Below are 21,589 nucleotides of genomic sequence, written 5' to 3'. Positions count from 1 at the left end.
CAGCACAAACTTACCTCATGGAATGCTCAATTTTGATTTTGGGGTAAAACAGATTTCAGAATCAGAAGCTGCGTCTTCAGTTCAAAAACCTGTAATTCGATAAGTACGTATCCATGTTGTATTTTTTGGAATCCTAAACTCCAAATCATTCTCTACATAGCTCATTTTTTGTTTTAGGGTCAAATGGATTTCAGAATCGAATCAGCGTCTTCAAAAACCTATAATTTTGAGGGTATTTGAATTCCAAGCCCATCATGAAGAGCTCAATTACAGTTTTGGAATTACCTACCTACATATACGAGTAAATGTGTTATAGAGCCTACTAAAGCTTTTTTTTCAAAATTTTGAACTTTTTATATTTCATTTTCTTTTTTTTTAAGAGTTAATATAGATAGATGGTCTTATTTTTTCGTCCTGACCAACCACTTCCAAGTACCTAGGACCAATTTCGCCGAAATTTAAAGAACAAGCCACCTCTTCTGCTTATCCTACCCTATAGGGTAAATGTGCCTAAGTTTGCGCGCTTCCTAAGATTGCGCAGTAACGATTTCTCAGAACCAGTGAGAGTTACAACTTTGATACCGCCTTTGCTTGAAAGAAGAATCAAAATGACCATACTTCACGATTTTTGGTGATGGTAGCATCAAGTGTTGCAAATTGACAAGCGAAAAACTTTTTTCTCAAATTTTTTTATAATTTTTCCAATAAAAGCGACACGCGACAATTTTTATGGAAATGGCTGTAGAAATCTAAATAAGCTATTTTTAGATTCGTCATTGTCTGGGGATTATAACAAGCACATATTTCAAGTATTTTCTGCTTTAATTAAGTTTCAATTTTTCAATTTTTTAAAAAAGCACCCCTGTGCCTAAGATTGCGAATTTCAGTTTTTGTTACTTTTCTAGACTAATACTGATACTTTTCGAAATTTTCATTAAGAATTCAATTTATTTGAATGAAATGACACCTTCTATATGTGTATCGAGTTTACTCCTTGTCAAAAGCTAGGGAGAAATGGGTGTAATGCTGGAAATACCAGATACGAGCGCATTTCCAGTGTGATTCACTCAGAAGTTTCAAATGCACGTTCACGTGAGACATTTTGTTTGCTTTCATCATTAATTAAACAATATTGACGAATTTCTATGTTTTTCACTGGTGCACAATCTTGGGAAGGTGAATGCGCAATCTTAGGAAGGCATATGCCTAAGTTTGCGCATTTGACTTTTTTTGGTTTTTGGTCAAAATATCAAAAACTAAATCGATTAAAAATTTCATTTCTGGCGCAAATCATAGCCAAATGTTTGAAGAACCTTCTGTACAAATTTCAATATTCTAGCTCCTTTTCATAAAAAGTAGTGACTGTTTGAAAATTAGGTGCGCAAACTTAGGCACATTTACCCTATGTTAACCAATACGTGATTATTGATCACAATTCCCTCACACGAACCGATTTCTCTACAATGCATAAAGAATACAATCTAATATCGTATGCAAAACACCTGCAAAATAACTTAGGCCACCTTATTCTTACAAAACATTAATTTCGTTCAAATCTCATCTCGCACGTTTTTACGAGCACCCGTTAAGTATTTATGCAAGAGAATGTGTAAGCGTGTATAGAGTATTCAAAGGGCGAATATCATCTTTGGAAAGGAAAACTCCGGGAAAAAATTTAATGCTCGAGGTATACACATAAAAAGTATAAGGCTTTACGAGAATTCGTAAAAGTGTGACGAGCGCAAAAAAAAAAACATTAGAAAATCTAATTTTGAAACTCGATGGGTTTTCATTGACGTTCGCTGCGTATATAAGTAGAGCTATTTGGAAAGAAAAAACACATTTCATATCTACACGAATGTTAAGAGCTAGCAAGAGTTGGAGTAGCAATGGGTGCGAAAATAGAATTAAATCGAGGCGTTTAAAAGGTCTTTAAAATGCTCATCGATGACCTCGACGAAATGGAATTTTTGCCAATAGGATATACTCGTACTACGGTGCAGCGGGCGAATAAAATAAAAATTATACGAATACGATGTATCGCTATGTAGGTAAATATATAGGGCAATGCGATGGTGAAATTTCAATAAGCCGGGTAATCTTTTTATGAAAGGATTAACACGCGATATTTCTAGGCGTTCGGGATGACGCTGACGGCAATAAAGCTTCGCTCTACTCTTTGTGTACTTGTACCATAGTCTGCGTTGTTATTTTTATTCCACGTTGATAACATTGTTCGCCGTGTCATTTTTATTTATTTTTTTTTTTCCTCTCACTAAATCGTGTAATTATACGGCAGCGAGTTTCGGCCTCCCGTCGTGTTGTTGCGACGATGCGAGCAGCGAGCTTTTCATCGTGTTCAATGTTCATAGAGTTAGGCAAAGGTATAACTATGCTAACTAAAAATGTCACAACTTGAACGCGCGAGCTTTTTACGCGAAATCAAAGCTTGATAATGAAATTTCGCAACAACGCGATGTCGTCGTCCTCGTCCCAATGAGCCGAATAATATAAAAGTTGCTCTTATTAATCCATCAAATTATCGCAATTCTCGCCGGAGCCCGGAAATACCTTTCCGACGTGTTTTCGCAGCTATACCTATTTAATCATCGTTCATTTACACCGTACTCCCCTTCTATACTCTTGGCTCCCTATGCAGAACACCTAAAAATAGGCAGTCTGCTGTACCTACACTCGAACTAACATACAAAACGATCGTCGTTTTACCTAACGTTTTAAATAAACGGTATCGAAATTAACGCCGAAAACGGAACCCTCTAGAATAATGTACAAATACCTACCCTTACCGTAGTTATTTAAACGACAAAATGAAAATACGCAGCTGTTGCTCGAGTAAAGAGCCGAATTTCGTACTTTCTCGAAGCGAATAATTTCGGTGGCTTTGATATCAATGAACAGTGGAATTGAATCATACAAAAGATGTTTCTGCGACGACAGAAGCGGGATTTTCTACCCAAAAAATGGGTAACACATCACTGAGAAGAAGTAATCGAAAGAAATATCAATCAACTTTTTCTATAGAATTTTTTAAGATACGCAAAAGAAATTTGCTGGAGATTCCAGCCGGTTTGAATTGCCCAAAATTGTTGGAGAGCGTTTTCTTTTTTCCAAAATTGTGTTAAATAAAATTTAAAAATTGTTCATTTTTTTCAAATTTTGAATTTTGTTTTTCATCTTTTCAATTCTTTTTAAAATTAGAAGAATATTGTCTCGATTAAATTCTGTCCCGATCTTCTCTACCTCACAAATTGAAACATTGAAAACATTTGCATGTTGTCCTTATTGTTGGACACCACGAATAAGGAAGTCGACTCATCCTACTTTTCACAAAAAAAAACAAACTTTAAAAATTTAAGCAAAGAATCGCCTATAGCGATTTAGACAAAATTTTGAGTAGGCAATGAATTTTGCTTTTCAATTTTTCATGAATTTCAATAGTTTGGCCGAATAAAAGAGAAGCCCCAAATTTTGTTCTTCATACTGTTCTCAAGTTCACGATTCGACTGATCGCGACTCTAATTGAGCCATTCCGAAGGCTTCTAGCAGATGTTAAAATGTTTCCATTAAAAAAAAAAATCACCTAAAAAGGACTCGATTCATGAGGGCATTCTGGTGATTTCTTCACCATTATTCGCGATAAGAAAGATGAAAACTAACTTGGTGACTTCTGGTGAATCAGTCACCAAGAAATTACACAAAATTGACCAAGGAATCGCCAGACATTCAAAAAAAATTTCAAGGGTTTCAACACCATTATTCGCCATAAAACAGACGAAAACCCCACTTGGTGACTTCTAGTGAATTTGTCACCAAAAGTCACCAGAATTCACCAACGAGTCACCAGACGTTTGAAAAAAATTTTCAAAAGCCATAAGGACATTCTGGTAGAGATGTGCAGTCTGAAAAGTAAAAAGTGAAAAGTACTTTTCTTTCAATGAAAAGTTGAAAAGAAAAGTTCCTACTTTTCATTTCACTTTTCGATTTTCACTAAAAAAAAAAAAAGTGAGCGACCAATCAATTTACTCATCAGAAAACACCGACTTCATTGATGAAGTCAAATATCAAGTATCACTCTCTCCACTCCACCTTTGCAATTCAGAACCCATTTATGGACGCTGAATTGCATTTTGATATTTTTCACAACATTTTTTTCAAAACACAAAACCCCAAAAATGTTAGAGGCTCCAGAAAAGCTCAAAACTACCACTTTTCAATCAAGTAGAAATATGATTTTGTTTTTTAGATAGGCAAAAAAATACATCAATTTGAAACTTTTACTCAGAGCTTTGAAATGAGACTCGCATGATTTACTTTTCACACTTTTCACAACTTTTCACACTTTTCAATGAACTTTTCACTTTTCATTTCACCAAAATTACTTTTCTGAAAAGTGCACATCTCTACATTCTGATGATTTTTCAACATAAATTCACTTCATAGAAGTCGAAAACTCACTTGTTACCAGAAGTCACCATAATCCACCAAACGGTCACCAGACATTCGAAAAAATTTTCAAAGGCCAAAAGGACACTCTGGTGATTTTTTTACCAACAACTCGCCATAAAAAAGACAAATAACCCATTGGGTGACCTCTGGTGAATCTGTCACTAGAAGTCACCAGAATTCAACAAAGAGTCACCAGGCGTTCGAAAAAGTTTTCAAACGCCATAAGGACACTCTGGTGATTTTTTTACCAACAACTCGCCATAAAAAAGACAAATAACCCATTGGGTGACCTCTGGTGAATCTGTCACCAGAAGTCACCAGAATTCAACAAAGAGTCACCAGGCGTTCGAAAAAGTTTTCAAACGCCATAAGGACATTCTGGTGATTTTTTAACATAAATTCACTTCATAGAAGTCAAAAACTCACTTGGTAACTTCTGGTGAATCTGTCACCAGAACTCACCAGAATTCACCAAAGAGTCACCAGGCGTTTGAAAAAAATTTCAAAGGCCATAAGAACATTCTGGTCATTTTTTAAAACATAAATTCTTTTTATAGAAGTCGAAAACTCACTTGGTGACTTCTGGTGACAGATTCACCAGAAGTCACCAGAATTCACCAAGCGGTCACCAGACATTCAAAAAAAATTTTAAAAGCCATGAATGGTGATTTTTTCATTTTCACTAGCAATTCACCATAAGAAAGACAAATAACCCCCTGGGAGACTTCTAGTGAATCTGTCACCAGAAGTCACCAAAATTCACCAAAGAGTCACCAGGCGTTCAAAAAATTTTCAAAGACCAAAAGGACATTCTGGTGATTTTTTTTACCAACAATTCACCATAAAAAGACAAATAACCCATTGAGTGACTTCTGGTGAATCTGTCACCAGAAGTCACCAGAATTCACAAAGCGGTCACCAGACATTCAAAAAATTTTTTAAAGGTCATGAAGACATTCGGGTGATGTTTTCACCAACAATTCACCATAAAAAAGACAAATAAACCATTGGGTGACCTCTGGTGAACACCAGAATTCACCAAAGAGTCACCAGACGTTCGAAAAAACTTTTAAAGGCCATGAAGACATTCAGGTAATTTTTTCACCAACAATTCACCATAAAAAAGACAAAAACTCCACTTGGTTACTTCTTGGTTACAGATTCACCAGAAATCACCAGAATTCACAAAAGAGTCACCAGACATTCAAAAATGTTTCAAGGGTCATGACTCAAATGAGATTGAATGTATTATTTAAATTTAATTAAACGTGATTTCACGAGACTTTCCTGTCAGACATTCATTATAATTATTTTGAAATATTTTTTTTACAAGAATTATTACCACAACAAAACTTGTAAAAATAGAATAACCCTAAGCAACCTTTTCTCATTTCCAAATTTCAACTCTAAGCTCAATCAGTATCCCGAAAACACCTTAACACGTTTCAGAACCATCAGGACATCAGTAGTTAAGGAGGTACTCTACGATCAGGTGCAAGATATGCAACCCGCAACACACGCAACGTTGGCTCGCGAGTACAGTACGGGGTGGGTAATGTCATAGGCGGGGTGAGGAGGGAAACTGGTTCGCGCACACGTGGTGGAATGCTGGCTTAGGTGGCGGGGGTGAGGGAGGATATTAAATTGATATTGATTGACGAATTAATTAATTAATTTAATTAAAACACTGGTACATATCAATATGATCGATCAATTAATTAAATATTTCATTGATTCAGAATAATTATCACAATTGATTTCTTTAATTAAAATATTCATAATCAATTTTGCCAATTACGATTATATATGAACAAATGGAAATATCAACCCCCTTCTGCCCCCCCTTCATATAGATGGACTGATTGATTGATTTCTTCAATTAAAATAATTATCAGTGATTTTAATCGTAGGTATGTACAGGCATTATGGATACAGTAAATTAGTACTAGACTTTTTCTATTCTTTTCCATATCCTTCCACCCACACATCAATATTTTAAATCCCTACAATATTCAGACGTTTCTAGACTGAATAAGAATTCCTTAAAAGACAAGCCTTTGGTCAACAATAGCTACAGACATGTGTCGCCACTTTATACATTAGAAAAAAAAGTCATTAATCTTTCTTGTTCTTCTAGAAATGTGTGATGTAGAAGTACAAAGAAATTCTGTCTTGGAAAGATCTGGAAATGGAAGAAAGTAGAAAGCAGGTATACTTTGAGAACAGGTTTTCTGTTTCCAAGGGAGGGTATATGGAGAAAGAGCTAGAATGTAAGGGTGAGATTTTAGAATCTATATAAGAAAGTAGTTGGTCAGTGGAGGTTTCAGTTGTTAATTTGTGCATTTGTGATTTTTTCAAAGAGTTTATTCTGCTAGTGCTGTGTGATTCTGTACTTTTTCTGTACTGTGTATCTGTGTGTTTATTTTTCAAATCTTTTGAATGAACATATTTTTCAAAATTGTGTACTGTGTACTGTGTACTGTGGAATAAAGTGAAGTGAATCGTCAAACTTAAATTATTCACGAACTGTTTCAATTTTTTTGTGGTAAATATTTCGTTTTTCAAAAATGGAAAGTTCGAAAATTTTTGGCGAGCTGGACAATCCAGTTAATGAAGAAGAAATGTCCAAGGTATTGGAGCAAATTTCTCAGAGCCCTTTACCTGTACTCCAAGCAGACGAAGTGCATGAAATTTTATCTCCTGTTGGTGCTCCAGGGCCATCCAATCCTATACAGCCTGTTGGTTTACCAGGACCATCTAATCGTATACAGCCAGTTGGTAAGTTTTTGTCTTTTTTTTTTAAATTTATGCTTGAAGCTATGCAAAGTAAATACATACGAGTTCGAAGATCATTTTGCTCAAAGTAAAATTAGGCAGGGAGGTGATGTAAAAAAAATTATTAATTTCTTTCATTTGAGAAAAAAAAACGAAGTAAAATAGGTATATATATTTTTTTTTTTTTTAGAAATTTTTTCTGGAAACACACTCTGAGGTCATTCATTTCTAACTCTACACAGAATAATTCAAATTTAAAAATATTACCAATTCAAAATAATTTTTCTCACATTTTTTAAAATTGAGTAAAAAATATCTGTTCTGAAAAAGAGATTTGGCAAAGTTGATTTTTTTTCAAAGTATAAAAAAAACAAACAAGTGATTGAATGCATGTGTGGCTTTATGCTTGCCTAATTAAATGCTTTTTAATTTAAGATTTCCCTGCCCCTTTCCCCTTTTTGCTGTTGTAAAAAATCTAATTTCTTTTTTTTTTTTTTTTTAAACAGAGCTTCTTGATTTACCCCCTGAATTAATTTTCGAAATTGTTAGTCATCTCCCTGGGGCTTCTATTGTGATGTTGGCACAAGCAAGCGATTATCTATGTGAAATTATTATTGAAAAATTTGAAAAAATTTGGAATGAAAAATTTTTGGAAAAATATGATGAAATTAAAAACTTTATTCGAGTACACCTAAAAGACAAATTTAAACAATTCCTGATCAGCTGCCTGCATTTTAACAAGGAAACAATCAATGTAATAGAAGTTCTTAAAAAAGCAAAGTACATCGAATCAAAAAATTGGCAAGATTATACACAAGATGATGTTGTTCACGTATTTTCTCTTCCACAATTTTACACTGAAACAGATTTAATTAGAGATTATCAAAAAGAGGGAAGGGCAGAGGACTTGCAATTTTTTCTGCTAGAACCATATTTTGACAAATGGAAATTGAGCCAAGCCATCCACAAACAACTAAACCTACCAGTGTTATCTTGGGAAGATTTTATCGAAGATATGTGCTCCAACTATTTTGAGGCAACTTCACTTGAGAGCTGGGGGGAATGGTACAGGGAAAAATTGATGCACAATACACCCTAATTTTTTTTTTCTTAAAAAAGACAATTCCCTAACACACATTTTTTTTTTCTTCTATACCCACAGGTGAAACAGATGAAACAGAGGAGGAATTTTATGATGTACTAGGCATATCATCAAAAGTTATTAAAAAATTTTCTACTGAAGCACTCACAATGACAGCCAAATTAAAAGAAAACTTAAAAAAAGAAAATCCGGAAGAATACCTAAAAAAAGCCCTGAATAAGTTAATAAATGAATTTGTTATCAATGATATGAATCCACGTGATAGAGTTGGTCTGGTTATGGGCAATGAATCGGCAGAAAAACCCATATTTATTTCATATAGGGCACCTGACCAATTTTCCAGCGATGTAATAATGAACGAATTTTCACGAATTATTCAGAGTAATAAAAATTTTTTAACGGATGAACCCTTTAAGATCAAAATAACCAAAGTACGAATGCCTGATGGGAATGGAAGAAGACGAAAATTTGACTTGATGAGCTATGAAGAAATTTGCCGAAAAAAAACATCTATAATTACAATTGAAAACCCCTATGACAACTTATGTTTGCCTAGAGCCCTTGTAGTTGGTATAGCTCTGGTTCATAAAGAAGATAACGAGAATGCAAAAAAACATTATGAATTAATAATCCAAAAGAATCGAGACTATCAGCTACTGCAGGCTCAGAAACTATGCCGAAAAGCAGGGGTGAATATCGATGAAATTGGAGGCGGTATTGAAGCCCTCACCCGTTTTCAGAATTATTTAAAAGACTACAAGATAACTGTTTTTCATGGTGACGATGTGAATGGCAGAATACTTTATTTCAGAGGAAAGACCACAGCCCAGAAGTATATAAACTTGTACTACTTAAATGAACATTATAATGTGATAACCACTTTGAAAGGGGCTTTTGGGTTTGACTTCTTTTGCTACGCATGTGGTAAAGGCTATCACCATAAGGGTGAACACCCAAATTGTATAAATGCTTGCAGCCAATGCTTGAAAGAGCCGAAATGTAAGTTCAAATCAGTGGACCAAATTAAAACGTGCAAAGATTGCAATCGGAAATTTCTTGATCAAATATGCTATGATAAACATAAGGTTCCAGGCCATTTTGAGAAGAACAAAAGTGTATGTGAAGGCTTGAAATTTTGTAAGAGCTGTGAAAAGTTATATTCTGTTAGAAGGCAAAAAAACCAGCAACACAAATGTGACTCTCATGTCTGTGAAAACTGCGATAAATTGGTGCCTTATGATCACGTATGTTTTATCAAGCCTATGAAGAAAATGAACAAAAGAAGCGATGATTTATATGTTTTCTTTGATTTCGAAGCAAGGGTAGAAGAAGAGCCATGGATTGTCACCCCTAAGTATACAGCTCGCCGTCACATACCAAATTTTGCTGTGCTACAGATGAATTGTATGCGCTGTATTAACAATGAAAATGATGACATAACGATAGATTGTAGCCATTGTGGGCAGCGTCAATATGTGATTGAAAACAAAGAAGGAGATGAATTGCTAGAAGAATTTTTCGATATTATTCGTAATAAAACACCCAAATTCAAAAAAACATATGTGTATGCTCACAATGGAGGTGGCTATGATTATATTTTCCTAATAGAATTCATGGTTCGAAAACTAAATTGGGTACCTACCTTGACTATGAATGGTTCAAAACTGATAATGATGAAACATAAACAAATTGAATTCAAAGATAGCCTAAACTTTTTCCATACCAGGCTGGCTGCTCTACCGGATATGTTTGGTATTGAAGATGCAGAGAAGGGGTATTTCCCCCATTATTTCAACACTTTACCGAATCAAAACTACTGTGGCTCTATCCCTGAAGCAAAATATTACGGTATGGATGAAATGGGTCTTAAAGAAAGGAAAAAATTCGAAGAATGGTACAATGATCAGAAATCCAAGAATGTGACATTCAATTTTCAAGAAGAGATCCAAAAGTACTGCATTGCAGATGTAAATGTACTACGAAAATCTTGTATAAAGTTTCGAAAACTATTCTACGATTTAATGGGGATAGACCCTCTAGCAGCAACATCAACAATAGCCAGTGCCTGCATGACTGCTTACAGAACAAATTTCATACCGCCAAATACCATCCCTTTGATGACTTTTCCATCATATCGAATGAGGGACAATCAATCAATGTTGGCAGTTCGATATTTGAAGTACTTTGAAGATATGCATGGTGTTCAATTAGAATCTGCTTACCGTGGATGGGAAAAGCAAATTGGCAAATATAAGGTTGATGGCTATCATCCGTCATTTCCTATGGAAAAATTAGGTCCAGTTCCTGAAGATATGCCAAGTGTAAGACCATTGATTATCGAAATTAACGGATGCTATTATCACGGATGCCCAAAATGTTTTGCCAATCGAACAACAGCTGTTAAATCGAAAGATAGTAAAGAATATGTCAACATGGACATGCGATATAAGAATACACTGAAAAAATTAGAACATCTTCTTTCTCTGCCTGAAGCGCCTTATGTTATCACTAAATGGGAATGTGAGATCTATAATGAATGCAGAAGTAATCCTACTCTGAAGCATTATATGACAAATGTCCAAATTCCAACCCCGATATACTCCAACCGTGAACCATTCTTCGGTGGCAGGACAGAAAACTTTTATTGGTAGGTATAAAGGTGATAAGTTATAGGTTTTTGTAGGGAAAAAACTATCAGAGAGGTTCTCTAATGCTAATTTTTCTTTTTTTTTCTTCTGATACAGGTACTATAGAGTGGACCCTGAAAAAAACGAAAAAATTCGCTATCTAGATGTGAATTCTCTCTATCCTTACGTTAACAAGTATGGATGTTATCCTATAGGACATCCAAAAATTTTGCTTGGCAATGATATTCCCCCAAATTTGAATAATATTACAGGAATTGCAAAAGTTAGGCTTCTTCCACCAAAACAGCTATATCTACCTGTTTTACCAGTTAAAGTGAACAATAAATTGGTATTTGCACTTTGTAGAACATGTGCCTCTGAAGAAAATAAATTTGCATGTAACCATTCCGATAATGAAAGAGAAATTATGGGTACCTATACATGTATTGAACTAAATAAAGCGGTAGAAAAAGGATACCAAATCAAAGAGATCTATGAAGTTTGGGCTTATAAATCCACAAAATATAACATTCAAACCAATTCAGGCGGCTTATTTGCAAACTATATAAATACGTTCTTGAAGATAAAACAAGAAGCCTCAGGGTTTCCACCTCATGTCCAGTCAGATGACGACAAAAGAAAATTTATTGAAGAAATGAAACTTCGAGAAGGCGTAACCCTAGATCTGGAGAAAATTGAACCTAATCCAGGCCTAAGATCTCTGAGCAAACTCTGCCTAAATAGGTAAGATGCTGGCTACCTATCCTTCAATGTAACATATAAATTTCTCAAAAGTACATCATATCAACATTGGCATGGTTTTTGTTTATTTTTCAGTCTCTGGGGAAAATTTGGGCAGAGGAACAATCAAAGGCAGGTGAAAGTCATAAAGGATGGACCCGAATTCTTCGAATACTTTTCAAACCCAGCAATAGACATAACAGATACAACTTTTGTTACTGATGATTTAGTTTATGTCCACTGGGAATACCTTGAAGAAACAGCCATTGATACACCCTTTATCAATCCAGTACTCAGCGCTCATGTAACTGCCGAAGCCAGGCTGGTCCTGTATAGTTATTTGGAAAAATTACAAGATAGAGTACTCTACTGTGATACAGATTCAATTATCTATATTGAAAGACCAGGAGATGAGCAAATAGAGACAGGACCTTACTTAGGTCAGATGGGAAACGAGTTGGAAAAAGAGGGTGAAGGAGCCTATATAACAGAATTCATTTCTGGTATGATGAATTTATTGATCATGAATAGATTTTATCTATCAATTAATAATTAACAGTTATCAATGATGAATTTTTCATTATACTTTCAGGAGGTCCAAAGAATTATGCCTATTGCATAAAAACAGGGAAAGGTGAGCTCAAACATGTGGTGAAGATTCGGGGTTTCACCCTGAATTATAATACCCTTCAGAGCCTGAATTATGAAGCACTGAAAAATTTTGTCCTCTCACAAACCTCCACTAATCGACCACAGAAAATAAAGGTTGAATATAAAAACCAAATTCAAAGGAAGAGACCTTTTCATGTGGTAACACAAGAAATATCAAAAGAATATGGTGAAGTTGCCCCAAAAAGGAGGAGAATTGAATCTTTCCGTAGTTTGCCCTATGGTTATGTGGACTTAAATGTAACTAACCTGAGTTCATTCTCTTTCTTGAAATTCTGTAGGTATAAATCCTAATAATATTCTGTTCTTATTCACAGGCTTAAACGATTTACCAGATAATATCTTGGAAAAAATATTGGATAGTGTATATTGGAAGCAATACTACACAACGCTACCCTACGTCAGTCAACGATTGCAAAAGTCTTGCATTGAAAGAATTTTCAAAATCATGCATCCCAAAACTAAGGCATCAAAGGATCACACTTTGGTTGTTGACAATTATAAAAATCGGAGAAATGGAAGAAACGGCGAGATTATCATTGATAGATTCCGCAGAGGACTTATTCCATGTAATTGTTTGAGTGCACAGGGTCGTAAAAAAGAAGTACGATACATCAAGAGATATGTCATCGAGCTAAAGGCAGGCCGCCCTTTCTTCAACGATGACCACGACACAGGCGAATCAGATCTCGAAGAATAATGTACTTTTTCTTGCAATTTTTTAAAAATTTGGAATTAATTTTGTAATTTTTGTATCTGTTTTCAATAGATTAACTTATACTTACTTACATTTCCTTACTTCTGTTTATAAATTCTAGGTTACATCTTTTATGAAATCTATTTGTTTATAAGTTTTCAAGAGTTCTTGTGATTATTTTTACCTGTATTAACTCCTGTGATTGAAATATTTCTATAATAAATAGTACCCAGTGTTCATCTTTCATTTCATTTTAATTATTATTTTTTTTTTTTTAGGAGTTCATAAAAATGAAAAAAAAGGATAAGACACAAAATTGATTTCAAGAAATTTATTTTCAAATTCTAAATTCTACATATAACTTACAACTTAGAAAATAGACTAAACTATAGTTGGATATATATTTGAGAAATTAAAGAATCCATTTACATCTTATAGCTAGTATACAAGAATACCTTAAAATACTTCACTCTACATATAAAACAAACTTAGTTCAAAGATTTTGTAGCACTAACTTGTAATTTCAATACATCAATCATGTTTAGGTCTAAACGTTTGAAGTTTAAAATTAATTCATTGATAATATTTTCTCCACAAAAAGTAATAACTTCACAATAGGCCTTATCAAAAAGATCAACCTTACCCTGGAACTCACTAAGAGAATCAGTGTATGCAGATCTAATATTATACTCCAAGTTACCAGCATCATGAAAATTTACCTTTTCAAGACAGGTATCATAGGCCTTATTGAAAATTTCATCGTACACATCCTTACAATTACTAGCCATTTTAAACAAATCATTCATGGTTGATTGCATACAAACGTGTAGTCTAATAAGATTTTTCCAACTATTTTGTTGTAAAATGATATTATCAGTATATATATTTTTATAATATGCAGCATCAGCAATGATGATTGACTTTTCATTATAAAATTGTCTAAACTGAACCTTTAAAAACTTATTTATCATCAATGTTTTCAAATCTTTGGCTTCGGCTCTATTCGTATTCTCGAAATAACTGTTGATAATCTTAACATTTTCAGCAGACATGAGTTGTTCAAATGTTTCACTGGTCAAGTAAATTCCTAAACTTTTTGGTGGAGAATGTTTTGTAAAGTAAATGGTTGGTTCAAATCCATTGTCTACATTCAAACCCACTTGGACTTGTTTTGTATTACTTCGATTAATTGCATAAACTTGAGTCATAATCAGATTCTTTCGAGGATTCCATGATTTAGTTACTGGTGATTCGGTTGCACTCTGGTCATCAGATTCCATAGTGGCACGTTTTCGTTTGACACTACCATTGTTACGAGTTGGGGTAATGAAATCGATAGCTGAAGACAAGGTACTTACAGTAGGTTTCTGGGAGAAAGCCATAGTAATTGAAAATAATTGCAGCTTTGCCAAATGTATAGTGGTATAGTATGACTATAATGATAATGCACTACACCACACTACACAGCACTGTACTATGAATGATGACAACGAAACTTCGCGTTTTCAACCAAAGCAACTTGACACTAGGCACAACTAAACAGTAATGAGCCTGAGACTATCTGCAACTATAACTCTAACCCAAGACATAGTATCCCCACTCCTGTGACGTTGGTGGTAGGTATAAGATTTTAGCCAATGAGAAACAACCTAGATACCCTACAATTACTTTTAGCGCCAAGATGTTTTAATAGACTATTCAACAAAGGGGAAATTTCTGGAGTTTTCTGTAGAACTTGTTTTAAAACTCGTTTTCGATTCTTTTCTAGAATAATCTTTGAATACAAGTAATCAACCAATAAATCATTATTCATCCTGTCATTTGAAAATAGCCCTAAGAAATCTTTCATTGTATAGTGTCGTGTTTTGAAGTACAGGTACATGATACAATATTTGCCACACACAGTAGAAAAGTAATCTTGAAGGCCTAGAGTATTATATGTCCAAAGCTTGGAATTTTTCTGCATGAATGAAACAAATTCACGGCGCATTGGAGGAAAACCATAACTATCAAAATACTCTGCTTTTTCTTGTGCATCTATATGAATGCATACCCAATGACTACCTTTTTGTTTGCTAGTATCCAAATTTACTACTACTGAACAAGGCAGAGTTACTTTTGAAACAGGTAGGCAATCTGCAGCATAAACATTTTCATGAGTGGAGAGAATGTGGGAGATCAAGTCTCTCTTTAACTGTATCGTATTCATGGTCTTTATCTTCAATCTGAAGAATAATTTTTGAATGATTGATAGAGTAGTCCAGATACCAGGATTTATACTTTAAAACTGCTACCACTGAGCAAATATAACCATTATTTTGAACACTCTCAACACTATGTCTTGGAAGAGGGCATATATAGTGCGAATTGGAGTGGAATAATTGGCGTATGGTAGGACAGCCTATAGTATCTAAATCCAATGTTGGCTTCTTAGTTATTTTTTCCAGAAATTTTGCCCGCTCCAACCCTTTTGAGAGAACTAAACTAGCATTCTGAGTTATGTCTTGTATAAGGTGTATGGCTTCATCCACACTGGTATAACCATCCTTCCATAATATTCCATGGTACTTTTCAGACAGCCAGTTCACTTCACGCTGTTTCTTAGGAGATAACTCTTCTAAATGAAAAGGTGATTTCACAACACAGTGAGCAAAAATATGCGAATGTACTGATACAACAGACACTTCTTTCAGTATGAAATTATTACAATTGTCTTTGAATGCCTGGAAGTCAACTATGAACTCACCCATGCCTGTTTACCTTTTGATTATTATTTTCAAAGTAGAATGAGAGCTTTGGATTACCTGCATTTTTATAACATTTTTCTACTACCCCCTCCCTTCACATCAACTATTATCAAAATACTACCCATATTGGAAGTTTAATTTCCAAAATCAATAGAAACGTTTCTCCTTTTATCTATTTCAATAATGTTATCATACTCAGCGTAGAGAATCATGTTGACAGGTTCCTCTATAGCGTCAGCAAAACCTAGGTCAACACGCACACAACCATGACGTACAAGATTCCAGTGTGTTGGTAAATGAGCTGTCAGATCCTGAGTAAGGTCATAACAGTACAGAGCATACCCGCCAATATAATCTTCTTTAGAAATTGTATGAGTATGGTTGGAATAATGAATACCAGTACCACCAAATAATGTGTTGTAGGCTTCAGCATAGAGAGAGTTTTTATAGTCTGGCTGTAATGCTCTAGAAGGAACTTGATGACCATCAATATACAAACACAAGTAGTTGAGATTGAAGTGTTGAAAATTGAAAGGATTGGTTTTAAAATCCCCATTAGTTGCCTTATTGTTAACCAAACCTAAAATTATACGTTTTGGGAGCTGACCATTAATGAGATTATCAACAGTGTAACTACGAAGACCTAAAGCCAAAGTTGTAGTTTTTACATCCACCCTTGTAATAGGATATTTTGCACTACACTTTTCCAAGGTTCTTGAATGCGCTATAAGTATGCTTGGGTTTAGCTTCATTTTTCTTATGCATAATGCTGCATCTAAGAATTGTATTTTGTATTCGTTGGTAGTGCTAGTCATTAGGGCAAAGGAAGGTCGAGAACTAATTAAACGTAATCTAAGCTCAACTCCATTCAGTAATGCTCTATCATGATTGAATAGATCACAGTGTAAATGTCCAACCATTTCAACAGCTTTACTGCCTGCAAGGAGCGCTTGACGTTTTTTGAATCCTTCGTTCTGGGCATGATCATTCATTTTAGTTGAATCATCAGCATAAAACATCACATTTTTTAAATGGGTGCTCTTAGAATCCGAATTGTAGTTGAGAATATTTTCAATGTATGCTCTATAGGCATAATTGCCAGTTGGTGTAGATATTTGCCTTTGATTTAGAAAAATATCAACTTGAGAAAAAAGAGAATGCATCCAGTTATTTACAGGCGCCACTGCTTCAGTATCTCCTATAGCTGTACCATCAGATTTTACAACCTTTACCTTTACATAAAGCAAAGTATGAGACAAGTCCATGTATTCTTCACCAATGCCTGGTACTGTAAACTCAATTTGAGGTGAGTCGTTGTTGAGAGCAGATATTGGCTTATACTCAACCCATTCTCCGCGTTCTATAGCAATTTGTGTAGGTGGTAGTGCGAATAGATCTAATTCAGACTTGGTGCACTCACAAGAATCTATGTGTAAGAATGACATGATGTATGGATGTGTCTATTTATGAAAAAATGTCGCCTGATAAAATTGCGTATTTATCTCTTTTTGCCTTTGACTGTTGACAACGCTTTACTACTTTCTTTCTAGGCTTTGAAGTTTTCCTAGTCTTCTTCTGTTTTACAGTCTTCTTGATTTTCTTACTGGAACGCGAAGTCTTCTTCGTCTTTGCACCACGAGATTTACGTTTTGACTGAGTAGTTTTTCTTTTACGTTTAGTTTTATACCCTTTACCTTGCATATTCCCACCAAACACAGCATCAACAGCTTTACGTTTGAGATTTTTAACAGCTTCGCCAGTGCGAACATTTACAGAGTCCTTCAAATTTGTCTCAGGTAAATCATCAAGTACATTAATACCACATTGTAACAGTTCTTTTCCAACAGCTCTTGCTCCAGATTTAAGTAATGGTAAAGCACCTCTAAAAAGGCCTCCAAGAAAACTGCCAATGCCATGCCCCCTCTGATAAGGAGAGCCTTGAAAGTACGCCATACCACTACCACCAGCTTGCAGTTGATAGTATTCATCATAACGATTAATTGGATTTCTGCGATAACGGGCCATAACGTCTAAAATGCAACCGCACGTTCAACTTCCCAGATAAGAATGGAACCGGACTGCCGTTGTCTTTCCTTATATTTATTTCAATTGTCTCAAAATCTCGTTTCAACACTGGTATATAGTAAGGTTCTGTAAATGTTTGACAGATATCTTTTCCAATTTCACCGATTTTTATTATTCTTAGTAGAGGCGCTAGTACATCGCCTATGAAATTGGGTGCTACAATGTCTGAGTATATATACATGTGGGGTGGTATACCAAATTCAAGACTAGGAGGATAGGGAGATTTTAGGATAACAGCAGAATTGACTGTCTCTTTCAAGCTTAGTAAAATTTGGTTGTGTATGTTTGAACTGGAACTTTTTTCAACACCTTCGTAATCTGTGTATAAAATAAATGATACTATATTTTCAGCCTCAACTGGTAAAATAAATCCAAGTACAGTTGCTAGAATAGGGCTCAAAGAAATGGTAGAAATTTTCTTGTCCATATCAAAAGTAAGTGTGGTCTTTATTCTGTTGATATTGCTCAAATACTCAAATTCCAAACCAATACTAGGGGGAAATTTGAATTTTTCATTAAGAAGAGATAGAAGGTTATCAATTGTATCATAAATACCATCAGGCATAGCTATGAGTTTCTTTTTTTGAGCCAAATTATATGTGTAACTTACAGCTACCCAAACATCTTTAGTTTTAATGTTGGCAAATACAGCAGGATATTGAATTTCAACAAGACCAACTTCCCAATCATCTTCCTTTAATGAAACTCGATGTGCCAATTTGTTTGTATAAGATGCCAAAGTATTCTCTGGATAGAGTTGCATTGAGGCATTGCTAGGTAAAGTAATGTAAAACGAGTTGTTAAACATATTTTTGCTCTTTTTCCTACTTTATACATCAATTAAATCTTTAGCATAAATCCAAGAGTTGAACGAATCAGGATAACCTCTCCACTTGACAAGCACTTGCTTACTGGCTCCTTTTCCTTTAGTTCGCAATATTTTATCTATTTTGAATTCGGCACCTGGATTAAATGCAACCTTCTGTAGTTCAGCTTCATAAAATTTACCATCAACAGGCTCCCCACTTAAATCTTCTATTTCATATGTAGGAAGCTGATGCCCTATAACTTTTTCAACCTTAAACACTTCCTCTGTAAAATTTGTCTCATACCCTTTTTCAAAAGTTCCCTTTCCTTTCACCAATCTCACATAGTCCCCTACTCTAAATTTTGGTTTCTTGTAAAGAGCCTTGTTGGTCAAACTCAAGTCACCATAAGTATTTTTATACACTGTTAAAATATTACCTGTATTCACATTATTGGGAGCCATATGGATGGTACGATGATACGAACTATTATAGGCTTCTACTAAATCTTTCAAAACATCTATATAACGGTAAGTGTTTGTATAATGTAAGTAACGCCACATTCTAGTTTTCAAAGTCCTATTGAAACGTTCAACAACCGCTGCTTTAACATCAGGGTTTTGGGTAGTAAAATTATTAATATTATTTTTCTTGAAAAAAGCTTGTACTTCTCCAGCAATAAATTCACTCCCTTTATCTGTTTGTAAATTACTAGGCCTTGAATTTCCATGCTGAATGATTTTCTCAAATGCTTCAATGATATCTTTTGCTTTCTTTGTTTTTAAAGGTTCCACAAATGCTTTTTTACTAAACACATCAATTACTGTTAATAAGTACTTCATACCATCATTGTGTTTGCTCAAACTTTGTAAGTCTACCAAATCTGCTTGCCAAATATCATTGATATTATTCACTATGTACTGGTTTCTTTTAAAATTACGTCGTGCTGGCTTATAAAGTGTATATGTGTCTTGACCTTGTAGCCAGTTCTTCACTTCTGTTGGTTGTGCTTCATGTTTAGTACGTTTTATCAAAGGTTGTGCACCAGAAAATGACACAGGGTCAGTTACATTATAATATAATTTTTCTAAAACATTTGAAATTTTATCAATATTTGTGGGTGCCATTATTATAAGATAACCACGAGTGTCTCTTTTTCCCAGTTATGAGATGTCTTTCTGGAAGCGAACTCCTGCTCTGTGAACGAGTTAATGGAAAGTGTGGTGAGTTGTCAGATATACGTTCAACCCCACTGTAATCCTCTTCATAAATGGGAGACATTTGAGCCAATGCTTTCCATCTCAGAGTATTTCCAATAAAATCTCTTGGTACATTCAACTCTTGCAAAGCATGACCAAAAGTATACCAACCATTTGCTGGACCTACTGTAATTCGATTCCTTAGATAATCACTCACTAAATCTGCAATATTGGATCCAGGTATTTTTTTCCCTTTAATGTATACTACCCCTGCATCATCCCAAGTAATAACATGTGTATCTCTAATCCAGTTGAGAAATCGTACTGCTTTTTGCTTAATTGTTTTTGGTAGAGGTGCCACAATTTGATGCTCTGACAAACTTCGACTACTTTCATGTATTGGTTGCTGAGCTTCTCGAGATGGAATAGTTCTTATGGAATTATAATCTGCAGGTTTTTCAACTATTGGGAGCACTATAGGTTTTCTTGCTAAACTTGATTTGTGAAAAAACTTTTGTAAAGTCTGATAGTAAAGGTTCCACTTCTCATGATCATCCATATGCCCGTCATTCAATACTCTCGACATGTCTTTCTCTAATTCGTGTATACTTAGTTTAGCTGGTCCTGTTAAAGAAGGTTCCTGTGTATATGTCTGTGTTATAGAGGGTGTAGGGTCTGGTGTTTGAACATTGTTCCAGGCTTCTGCCGGAACAAGCAACATTTTCTTAACATTTTCCATATCACTATGTTGTAAAATAGTTGAGTAAGGTGTTCAATGCCGCGCCAAGGAGAATTGGTAAAAATACACCATTGCCAGTCTGAACCAAATTTTTACGTTTATGTTTCCAAGAAGATTTTCTTTGAACAAGCGTACGCATTAACTTCTTGTAACGAGACAAATTCTTCTTCTGATGAGAATTCAATGGTACTACACCTTTTAAAGTATTTAAAGCACATTCACAGATAGCATTCACCAAACTAGCATCAGCATTTTTCAAAATATTCGAACGTTGAGTACCCTTTACTTTATGTAGAGCTCTTAGAAGCTCAATGTTGTTCTTTACGTTACGAGACATTTTTCTAAACTAATGAATTTAAGAAAAATATTTGATATTTATTTATTTACTTCCGGCGCATATAAACATAACACCCTTTGTCTGAAGGAAAAATATTCGTCCGATAACGCACTTCTTCAGCCGTTGCTTGCTTTAAATCAAGTAAGAGATAGCCATGTGGATGTGATGTTGCATCTGTATAAGCTCCTTGCAAAAATTTTGGGTCTTCTGGACTTATCTGCCTTGCTAAATGACGTATCTGTGCCTTGTCTCGAGGGTTCTTGAAGTATATAATATAGTGTGCATTCAAAGAAATATCACGCTGACCTTTCCCTTGGTGAAACAGATTTTGAGTTATGAAAAATACACTGATATTTTTATGATGACACCCCTTAGTAAATAGGTCCACAACTCTATTGTCCGATTCGCGCATCAAATCATCAATTATCACCAGCCTTGGATTAGTATCTGGAAATGTTCCACTTGGCAACCCTTCTTCAAAACGTATATACGGATGCTGCGAATACCAGGGTTGCCACTCTGCATAATACCAAACAATTTCGGAGAATTTGGTATCACACATTTCATCTACGTGTTTTAAAAATTTCAACACAAACTG

The 21,589-nt window shown here is 34.8% G+C and overlaps 2 protein-coding genes across 6 annotated transcripts in view; one reads left to right on the top strand and one right to left on the bottom strand.

Moving 5' to 3' along the window:
• Window positions 1-21,589, bottom strand: part of LOC135842249 (ras-related protein Rap-1b-like) — a 275,884-nt gene that overhangs the window by 185,149 nt on the left and 69,146 nt on the right. The window lies entirely within an intron of this gene.
• On the top strand, window positions 9,862-13,315 carry LOC135844777 (uncharacterized). Of its 2 annotated transcripts, XM_065363124.1 has the most exons (4): window positions 9,862-10,991; window positions 11,089-12,215; window positions 12,305-12,621; window positions 12,699-13,315. In XM_065363124.1, exons 1-2 carry the CDS (start codon window positions 9,958-9,960, stop codon window positions 11,717-11,719), a joined length of 1,665 nt encoding a protein of 554 aa, XP_065219196.1. In that variant the 5' UTR covers window positions 9,862-9,957; the 3' UTR covers window positions 11,720-12,215; window positions 12,305-12,621; window positions 12,699-13,315. The 2 variants fall into 2 exon arrangements, with proteins under 2 accessions (XP_065219196.1, XP_065219194.1); XM_065363122.1 differs by having other exon boundaries at window positions 12,305-13,315.

This window comes from Planococcus citri, chromosome 4, assembly GCF_950023065.1.
Source record: "Planococcus citri chromosome 4, ihPlaCitr1.1, whole genome shotgun sequence".
Classification (NCBI taxonomy): Eukaryota; Metazoa; Arthropoda; class Insecta; order Hemiptera; family Pseudococcidae; genus Planococcus; species Planococcus citri.
This window is presented reverse-complemented; position numbering and strand designations above follow the sequence as displayed.

Bases quoted from the DNA above. Each gene is read 5' to 3' on its own strand.
- LOC135844777 (XM_065363124.1), top strand. From the start codon at position 9,958: ATGGTTCGAAAACTAAATTGGGTACCTACCTTGACTATGAATGGTTCA. The intron at 10,992-11,088 runs GTAGGTATAAAG...CTTCTGATACAG, and splicing joins AGGACAGAAAACTTTTATTG to GTACTATAGAGTGGACCCTG.